This window comes from Diceros bicornis, chromosome 35 (genome assembly GCF_020826845.1).
Source record: "Diceros bicornis minor isolate mBicDic1 chromosome 35, mDicBic1.mat.cur, whole genome shotgun sequence".
Lineage (NCBI taxonomy): Eukaryota > Metazoa > Chordata > Mammalia > Perissodactyla > Rhinocerotidae > Diceros > Diceros bicornis.
The window spans coordinates 31,400,790-31,411,041 of NC_080774.1; the positions used below are offsets into that span (position 1 = coordinate 31,400,790).

Below are 10,252 nucleotides of genomic sequence, written 5' to 3' on the forward strand. Positions count from 1 at the left end.
CATGGGAGGAGGCAGGCGGCTGTGCCTGGGGAGCGGGCCACATGGACCCCTGTCTCTATCAGGCACCCATGGGCTTGGAGAACTGGTCAAGGACACCGTCCACCTGAGGTCTTGCCGGGCCCACAGCCTCGTGCCTGCCTCCTGCTCCCTGCGCCAGGGAAGTGCCCCAGAGCTGAGCCTGCATCATCGTGGCCTGGGGCCCCAGGTACCCCTGGAGGGACCCTGGGCCAGGCTTGGAGGGGAGGACCTGGGAGGAGCAGCCATAGAATGGCCCTCCCTGAGCCCACCCCACACATTCCTCAGCCTTGCTCTGTGCCAGGTGTGTCCCATCCCCCACATCTGGGGGACAGTGGGATCCAGGCTCTGATAGAGATCAGTGTAAGGGCTGGGGAGCCTGCAGGGGACCCTAATGTACTGGGGGGTCAGGGAATGCCCCAGGAGGTCTGGTGGAGCCTAGAAGAAGAAGCCAGTGTCCCCTGGGCCTGTGGGAAGGAGGGTCCCCTGGGAACAGGAGCCAGGGTAGAGACCAGCTATGTGTGGGGCCTTCAGCCCTGGGATAGACCAAGTCTCTCAGGCCCCTCTCTGTCCCAGGGGGCCCGGGCTCTGGCTTCCACATTGACCTCCAATCCCGATGTCAAGCGGCTGGACCTTTGGGACAATGGGCTCTGTGGGGCCAGCGCAGAGGCCCTGGCAGGTGCCCTGAGCCAGGCAGCAGCATCTGTAGGAGGTGCCAAGCCTGGGATAGGTGGGCAGACTTGAGTCTTCCCTTTCCTGAGGGTGTGGGCCCCCCACAGCCAGGCCTTCTCCTCCTGGACCTGCTGGTGTTGCTGGGGGAGGGGCCTGATCACAGGGTGGGCTGAGTGGGGGTGGTGCACCCAAGGCTGGACGCCACTCCCTTCCTGACCCGCCCCCTCCTCCACCTCCTCCTCTGCCGGGCAGCACCCCCTGCAGATGGTGGCCTCCCAATGCCTGACTGCAGGGGGAGAGTCCTTCAACACAGAGAGACAGGGGCTGGCTGTGGGAGAGGAGGGAGGGCTGGGGGAGTTTGGCGGGGCTGGATCCAAATGCGGCCTCTGCTGCAGAAGATCAGGGTGACCCTGAGCAAGCAGCTCAACCTCGCTGAGCCTCAGTTTCCAATCTGTGAAATAGACTCAACAATATCACTTAGCCCTCGGGGTTGTGATGAGCATTAGATGTTCAGCAGAGTCTCTGGCCCGTGTAAGTGCTCCGTGCATGGCCTCTGGGCTGTCATTGCCATTCCCCGGAGATGCGGCTGTGAGGGCTTCTGTGGGGGTTATATTGCTGACAGGCACGAGTCATCAATGGGGTGGCTGTGGCCCCATCACAGCATCCTCCAGAGCACCACAAAGGAGGTGGTTTAACCCCTTGACAAAGAAACTCGTGGACACATGGGGTGGGGGTGGGGTATCCAGCAGATGGGTTGCAGAGTCACCATGCAACCCCAGGACAGTCTGCCTGCAAAGCCCCTTCCATTGCCTCAGGCCTGGAGGTTTGGGGGATGGAGGAGGGTGGGGGAGGGTCGTGCCTGACTTTGGATCCCACTGACTGGGAGTGGTTCCTGCCCCCAGATGTGGAGCTGTCGGAGAACCAGCTGGGAGCAGTGGGTGCCCAGGCTGTGTGTGCCGCCCTCGTGGTGAACCCAGTCATGCAGAGGGTACAGCTGGCAAGGAACAGCCTAGAGGAGCAGGCGCCCCAGTACCTTGCTGAACTCCTGCTGGCCCACAAGGGCCTGAAGTCCCTGGACCTGAGTTCTAACAAGCTGAGTGACCAAGCAGGTCCCATCCAACCTGGGCCACCGTGGGGCCCGTTTTCCTGGGGCAGGGGTGGAGGGGAGGTTGGCAGGACCACTCTGAGCATCCATGCTCTGGGCCCTCTCCCCATATCCCACTTCAGCCTGCCCCTTTCCCACTCCTCCCACACAGAACTCTTACTCCGTTCCCTGGATATCTCATTGCCCTCCACTGCCTGTGCTGGGCACTGACTTAGCCAATAGGGACCCAGCATAAACACAACAGAGGCCCTGGCCTCAGGGAACACACATTAACAAGGTCATTCTCCATAATTATTGGTGCTACAAAAGAAACAAATAGGGTATGATTCTAGAGAAGAATGGAGATCCCTGCTTAGATGGGTGGCCAGGGTGGCCTCTGTGAGGAGGTGACATTGAAGCTGAAATGTGCAGGGTGGGGAACAATCAGACATGGCAAGACCAGAGGGAGTGCATTTCAAGCAGAACAGTGAATACACGGGCCTATTTCTCAGAGTGACGGACACCAGTGTGACTAGGCTATTGGGCCAGGGCAGAGTGGCCAGCTTGTGGGGTGGAGAAGCGACAGGGGGCTACAGGGCTACAAATAACGGCAAAAGGCATGCAGATTTTATTCCAAGTCTGTGGAGAACATCAGTGGGATTCCCTGATCTCACCACTTTCTCTCATGCCCTAGGTCCTTTGCACGGGTAGTCTGCTTTGAAAGGTACATGTAGTTCTACCTGCCTGTTGTCAACCACTCCAATAAATTATAAGAATCACCTGAGACCGTGTGTTAGGAATACGGATTCCTGCACCTTGGATTTGCTGAACCAGACTCTTGGGGGGATGACTGTGCATCTGTGTTTTAGCCAGTGCCCCAGGAGATTTGTCTGATTGAGAAATTTTGGGAGTCACTGCTCTGTCTCAAACTGCTTAGAGCACATGGGGTGGCACCAGCCTTGGCCTGTGAGAATCAGCCCTAGAATCTAACTGCCAGAGAGCCAGTTCCCTGTCTAAGAAAATTATTGTGGGAAGTCAGAGAAATTAACAGAAAAGCTCATTTCAGACTTTCAACAAACTAGGTATAGGCATCCCTCTGGGCCTGGGTGGTCAGAGGGTAAGCACCAGAGAGGCAGCCAGGAGAGAGGGGCTGGAGGCTATGCCCCGTGGAGGCTACACAAATACAGGAGTTGAGGGGTGTGGTCTTCAGCCTGGAAAAGGACAGACTCAGCAGAGCCACTTTGTTTCCCCAGGTGGGGATCTGTGGGTGGGCCCAAGTCCCTGCATGGTGAAGGAGCTTGGGTCTCAGTGTCGCCCCCTGACCCATGGGGATTGTAGCACCTGCCACATAGGTTGGCTGCAGGGGTCACAAAGACCAAGCTTTGGAACTGCAAGAGGCCGATTCCTGCATGTAGAACCTTCTCACCGCTAGATGTTCAGCAAAGAAGGGGCTTCCCTACAAAGTGGGAGACCACTGCCCTCTCCTCCCAGCCCTGGAAGTGTCTGAGGAGAAGGAAAGTACCCCTATCTGAGAACCTGTGGGGGTCAGCCCCAGTGCTGGGCGTAGAGTCTGGAGCCCCGTTGTCAGGGAGGCAGCACAGGGGCCTCCCCTCCTTGCGGGGAGCTCTCCAAGGTGCTGAAAGTGTCTGCCCAAGCTGTTCTGGCCCCGCAGGCTGGCTGAGCATCCTGCTCTGTCAGTGCATCTGTTTTCCCCTGTGCATTTCTTCAGACCAGCCTTACTAGACCTATGCTCGGTGCTGGGACCATGGAGAGGGGTCAAATTCAGATCTCTGAGAGACTCCTAGGCTGATGGAGAGACTGGCCAGACAGAGAGAGGTCTAATGGCCAGAGCCTGGAAGGATGGAAGCGCAGTGGACATGTGGTCCGAGGCAGCCCAGCCCAGCCAGGCGGGCAAGGCTTCCTGACACCGTGACCCCAGGTTATAAGGATAAGGAGCTGTTAGCCAGGTGAAGAAGGGGGTCGACAGTTGCACACAGGGGGTCAGCCCAGAGGCACGTTGGTCCCGGCACTTCTGAGAACCAGACTCAGGCCAGACTGGCTGAGTGCTAACAGAGTGGAGAGCAGGGTGGGCGGGTGGGTGGGGCTTCTGCCCATTTTACATGCTGAATATCTCTCAGGGTTTCTTAACCCCACAGGGCCCCCACTTTCCTTTCTCTACCACCTCTGCCTCCTCTCCACTACACTGGGCTGGCCTTGTCCCTTCTTGCTTATAGACTATGACACAAGCCTCCCAACAGTCCCCTGGCCTCTCAGCTCTGCCCCTGCCCATGCCAGTCCATCCCCTACACTCACCGCTAAGGAATCCAGCCTTGTCACTTCTTAAAGCCCTCTCTATCTCCTCACCACTGATAGGGTGGTGCCCAAGACCCTTGTCCTAGCATTGAAGGCTCTCAGCATCTCTCAGGTACCCATGGCCCCTACCTCATTTCACTGGCTTCAATGTTGGGTTCAACTCCATGACCCTCATGCCCAGCAGAGACCCTGGCACACAGCAGGCATCAGTATCATTATTGAAGGAATAAACAGTTAATAAGAAGATCTCTCTTGGTGTTTCTGAAGGGGAGACACTTGGACCAGCCCTGGTGGAAAACACAGGACTCACCGAGCTTAACGTGAGCTGGAATCACCTTCAAGGCCCAGGAGGCTTGGCCTTTGCCAGGGGACTGGAGGTATGAAGCCCCCACCTGTCAGCCCCTCTGGCTTGTCTTTTGGGGGCAGGTCTCCCAGGTGCCAGCTCGCCATCTCTGCAGCTCTTCAGAAATGAACCTTGGATCTTTTAAGCAGATCTTTAAAAATATTTCCTTAAGTTACTTTAATGTTCCCAGCTCCACTGAATGATGACAGTGTTCCATCTCCCTGTGCACACTCTCACATCACTTACTGACGGGTCTGAAGGTGACTGTTCCACACCTTCCCCAGACATCACATACTCAGATGGTGGGGACATGGTCCAGTCCGAAGACACATGCTCACTGTTTGGCGTATACAGATGCTTCCTGAGATGACACCCTGGCACCCTTGGGTCCCAGCACACTCTCAACAGCCCACTTACTCCCTTGGAGGTTGTGGCTTTTAGCCTCGGGAACAGGTGGCTCCAGCCCCTGCCAGGGTGGCACAGGGCCTGCAGTGCTCCTGGTGCTGGATCTCTCTGTGGGTCCTCCTCAAGGAATGGCAGCCACTGCCATGCCCTCTGACAGGGCTGACCTGGGGTCCTGCCCACGAGGTGGCAGGTCAGGCTCTGTCGTCCCAGCACATCTACCAGCTTCACTCTTCTCCCCATCACAGCCCCATGACAGCCCTTCACTGGAGCCCCCTGGGTCCCTGGGCGGCTCTGTGCCTCAGGGTCCCTGTTCTTGAGAGGGCATGGGGCCCGATCGCTGTGTCTCTGAGGGCCCCCCATACTCTGAGGGTCATTCACATCCACACCCTCTCTCCACTGTGCTTCCCGGGTTTGGCTCCACTGCTCACCACCATCCAAGACACAAGACTCTAACCTGGTCTCTGCCCTTCCACACTGTGTCCATGCTCTTTGCACCTCGGGCTTCCTGGGCTCTGAGGCTGTGGCCCCTGACTTTCTCCACCATCACATGTGCTCCCATGGCTTCTCCATTTTGCATTCCAGGCAAACATCTTCCTGAGAGTCCTGGACATCTCAGACAATGGCTTTGGAGATCCTGGAGCCTCCCCGGTGGGTGAGGCACTTCAGACCAACAACATGTTGAAGGAACTCAACATGAAGTGAGGAGCACAGGGTGTCCCCCATGTCACAGTCTCCAGGCCCAGAGCCACCCCAGGGACCAGGGTCTCCATGATCTTGCAGCTGTTCAGCACTTTAATTCCCAAACCTATAACAGTCTACCCATGATGGCTCCTGAGCCACAACCCAAGAGCACCCAGCTCCATCCTTCTCACTCGAGTTCATCATTCGAACACGGGGGCTCATAATTCCCACTGCACAGGCGTGGGGCTGGGAATCGCACATGCACGTGTGAAGCATCTTCAGAGAGCCTGGTGCAGGGTGGGTGCTCACATGCTCTGCTCAGCACATGGCTGCTGGGGGCCTGCTGTGTGGGCTGCTCCTCCAGGCCCAAGCAAGGTCCCAGGCCTGAGCAGGGGACCACAGCAGGGGCCACGAGCCAGAGGGAAGGAAAGAGGCAGAGCCCTGACAGGTCATGGGCTGCCAGAGTGAGCAGGGCCTGTCTGCTGCAATCTTGCCCACCTTTGTTCCCCACGGAAGGAGCCAACGCCAGAGGAGGCCACGAGAGATGCTGAAATTCCAGGCCAGAGCTGGGGTCTGAAGAGTCAGAGAGAAGTGGGACTGGCTCCGAGACAAAGTGGCCAAGAGCAGTGCTGAGGCCTGGAGTTCAGTTCCAGTAGGACGAGGAGGAGGAGGAGAGGAGGTGGGGAGGAAGCTGAGGGGTTTCCCAGAACAGATGCTGTCTTGGTGATAGGTACAGGGTGCCGGCTGGGGCAGAATTCATGGGAGCTGCTGCTGAGCTCTGAGGGCCAGGGGGCAGCTGCTGGTCTCCACCAGGGGAGGGACGCTCTAGGCGTGTTTGCTGGGGGATCTCCCTGAACACTGGGAGCCTCCGATGAAGCGGGGTCCTCATTCAGCTTTTACACACTGACCTGCCCCGTGTTCCTGGGGCGTGTGTGGAGGCTGGAATGTGAACCCTGACCCGGTGGATGCACCAGCAGCTCCAGCTGGGAGCCTGGGGAGATCTGTGTGCAAGGCAGCACAGTGCACATGTCTTTCTGCTGCAGCAACAGCCGCATCTCTGCGGTGGGAGCCCTGAGCCTGGGCCTGGGCCTCCGGGTCAACCAGACACTGAGGATTCTTGTTGTGAGTGCTAGCCTGATGGGGGAGACCCCAGCACAGGGCTGCCTGTGCCTGTCGACACAGGTGCCTCCTCTGTCACATCTCCCCACCCCAGTGGGGGCGGGGGACACAGGTTCCAGAGCACAGATGGGGAGGGTCCTCCTGGCTTCTTCTTGTGACCACTTCTTCCTTTTGCCATTCACTCACCCATCTCTGGCGTGGCCCATGCCCTTCTGCAGACTCCTCCCCCTCCCTCCTTCCCTCCCAGCTGCGCTTCCTCCATCTCAGCCCACTGGAGAAGTAGTGGGGGGACTCCGTCCCATCAGAAGCTGGGACCCAGTGCTCGCCCCTCCCTTTCTTTCCCACATCTTCCCTTCTCCATCTCACCTCCTGCAGTGCGCCCAGGCTGCCTGCTCCTCCTTCTCACTTCCCCTCCCCCAGTCCTGTGGTCCTGCTGCTTTCTCCTCTCGGGCCTTCCTTCCCACCTGCTCCCAGGTGATCTTCCTAAACCAGAAACGTGCCCCTGTCCTTCCCTCCTCTAAGCCCATCAGCAGCTCCCCTCTGGATAAATCCGAGCTTCCCAGTGTGTCACTCACAGCACGTCCTCAGGATTCAGGATCTGGGCTCTGCCATCCCCCTCTTCCCTCCCACTTTGAAACCCATCCTCTCACTCCCAGCTGCCTGGGATTCTCCGTGCACACGGGGTGGGATCTCACCTCTGCTTTGCTCCTGCTGCTCCTCTTGCTGAAGTGCCCAGCTCCGCCCACCTCACCTGTGGAGCTCAGCCCAGGGGCTCTGTCCCCATCCGACCTTTACTCCAGGAGAGCTGGGGCACACTCTCTATTGCACTTATCACACTGCATTTATATGAGGTTCCTTTTCCTCTCCTCCCCACAATGGCTGAGCTATTTATGGGCAGGAGTGTGTCTTGTGTGTCTGTACCTTTGTCCCCAGCACAGAGCTGGCTCTGGGTGGGCACTCAGCCAGCATCAACTCCCTCCCTCTCTCCCCAGCCCTGCAGCCTCACCCAGGGAATCCTGTCCCATGGAGACACCTTCTGAGCAGAGGTGTTGGGGCCGTCCTTGGCCATGTCATCAGAGATGAGAACTCCCTCCTTCCTTTCACGCTGCTCTCCTGGCCCTAGGCCCAGCTGTTCTCAGTGTGTGCGTGTGTCGGTTTCTCAGGTGTCCAGGAATCCCAGGCGAAGTGCAGGCTGCTTTGCTGTTCTCAGGTCTGTCCAGGAGAGTCCAGTGTCTGCCCTGGAACTGCTGGATTTCTCTATACGAGCTTTCCATAAATCCCACCTCAGACCCTCCCCACAGCCCCCTGAGGTATCATTTAAAGGGAGAAAGTGGGGATCACAGAACTAGAGTGCCCTGCCCAGATCCATGGTGTGGCCGAGTCCATGTTCCAGCCCAGGCCTGAATGTGGGTCATGACGCCCCTCTGGCTCCACTCCTGCTCCTGACTGGGGTACCACCCTGGCCCCTCCTCGGACCCCTGCCTGGTTCTTCATTGGCTCAGAGAGAATAGCTGACTCGGGGGAGCATGATGCTCACGGTTCTCTGGTGTTTGGATTTGCAGGTTCAGCCCTCGCAAGGTGGCCCCTCTCCCCAGCCCGTCCTGCCTGCAGGTGGATCGTGGTGCTGGAAGATTCCTTTGTGTGGATGTGAGGGAGATCAGGACATCTTTTCATTCTAGTTCCCCTTTTTAATGTAGAAAAAAAGTCACTCTCTTCCAAGGCAGTTAAACACTAAGGAGAGAATTTCCAAATACAAATTATTAAAAGAAAGTCTAGTCTCAAATCACTGCTTATCCTCACACTGATTTATTTCCATCCAGACTTGAGTCAAAGCCTCTCCAGAGATGTGTTTTCACAGTTCAGCCCTCAGGCTTGGGACATCTGGTGTTGAACATCCTTGTTTCCTTCTACCTGCCTCATCTCTACAGCTCCACAGCCAGAAGTGAGCTTGCCTTGACCGTGTTCCCTCTGCTCTGAGAATGCCTGTCAGCACAGACTCTATCATTCTAAAACAAATGGAGTGATGTATGAAATTGTCCTGCACCAATACATGCTTTTTCACTATGATGTATGGTTATTATCAGAAGCTTTAGTATAATGGAAATCCCGTGGTGTTTGCGGTCAGACAGGCTTGGGACCAAATCCTGATCCATCAACATTGCATCTTGATTCTGAATCAGAGATCAGCACTATTCTAGGTAAGATGTTCTATTTCCTGTGCCTTCATGTTATCATTAGTCTAATCTGCCAAGCCCAGATTTTATCCTCAGTTTTAAGGGAAATCCTTCTGAATCCTTACAGTTCATGTAAAACCCTTCCCAGGACTCAGCCTTGTGTTTGTGTGAAACGGGGCTCGTACCTACCAGCCGGGGTCACTGTGAGTCAGGATGAGATGACAGACCCCACGGAAAGGGCCTGTGCAGAGAAAGACTCAGTGCTCGTTCTCTTCCCCCAACCTCTTTGGTCTTCATTTTTCTTTGAGGAACAACATCTATGCTGCAAAGTACACCTGGATTAAAGGCAGAGCCCGGTGAATTTTCACAAACAGGGTATACATATGTAATCAGCCCCCAGATCAAGAAATAGAGCAGGCCCCCAGAAGCCCCCTCGAGCCCCCGCCCTTCTCTATTGTAATAGTTTGGGGAGTGATGACATTATCATCCATAGGATACAAGCAGTACTAAGGAGCTTCTTCAAGACCCTGTGTGTGTAATTAAAAGAAGTCAAGTTCTCAGAAAGTGACAATGTGCTGCCTTGTCTTGGGGGTCTCCTCAGGATGTCCAGGTAAGCAGAGAGTTTGATGACCTCACTGCTCAGTGAAGGTCATTCTCCCAGGGCTTTGCATAAAGACTGCTGCCCACAGAGTGGAGTACAAAACACAGTTGCTGCCAGTCTTCAGACCGTCCCCACCAGCGTCCACTGCTAAATGACTGTGGAGTGTGGCTTCCTCATCTTCCATCGGCTGCTTCAACTTCCACATGGAGGGTTCTGGGCCTCGCCATGCCTCGTTACCACCTGAGTCTGCACTGACTCCCCGTGTCAACTGGGGGGTAAGTCCTACAGAGCCAGCCTTCATGGCTCCGACACCTGTACCCTCCTCGGCCCCCACAGTCCCTGCACTAACCTGGGCCTCCCTCTGCTCTCACTCATTTGGTGAATTCACTCATGGGTGAATTGCATGGTGTGTGCATTGTATCTCAAGAAAGCTGTTACCAAAATAAAAATCATACTGTTTGACCCAAATTGTGTAAAAAAAAAAATGTATGAATGTTTATAAACAGGAAAAAAAAAAAAGACCAAAAAACCCCCTGGCATCTTAATGATGTTTATCTCTAGGTTGTGGGTTTATGTATTTTTATTTTCTTTATATTTTTCTGCATTTTCCACACTTTCTACTCTAAGTATGTGTTATTTTAGAATCATAAAAATAAATAGTACTTAAAAACACAAAGTGATACAGGGTACAGTTCAATTATGTGCATGGCATGGTTGGATCCCCGAGGAAGGAGGGTGCTATTTTGTCCCCCAAAAAACATATGTTGAAGCCCTAACCCAATGTGACTGTATTTGGAGACAGGAAGTAATTAAGGTTAATTGAGGTCATAAGTGTGGGGCCCTGA

General features: G+C 55.5%; 1 protein-coding gene across 1 annotated transcript in view; it reads left to right on the top strand.

Annotated features, from left to right (window-relative positions):
• Positions 1-9,452, top strand: part of LOC131398502 (leucine-rich repeat-containing protein 74B-like) — an 84,855-nt gene extending 75,403 nt beyond the window's left edge. The window contains exons 2-9 of the mRNA XM_058532101.1: positions 63-205; positions 592-727; positions 1,590-1,796; positions 4,352-4,461; positions 5,415-5,530; positions 6,557-6,635; positions 7,796-7,897; positions 9,408-9,452. Of these exons, the coding sequence (XP_058388084.1) occupies positions 63-205; positions 592-727; positions 1,590-1,796; positions 4,352-4,461; positions 5,415-5,530; positions 6,557-6,635; positions 7,796-7,897; positions 9,408-9,452 (938 nt within the window). The remainder of the gene's footprint in view (positions 1-62; positions 206-591; positions 728-1,589; positions 1,797-4,351; positions 4,462-5,414; positions 5,531-6,556; positions 6,636-7,795; positions 7,898-9,407) is intronic.
• The last annotated feature ends 800 nt before the right edge of the window (positions 9,453-10,252 follow it).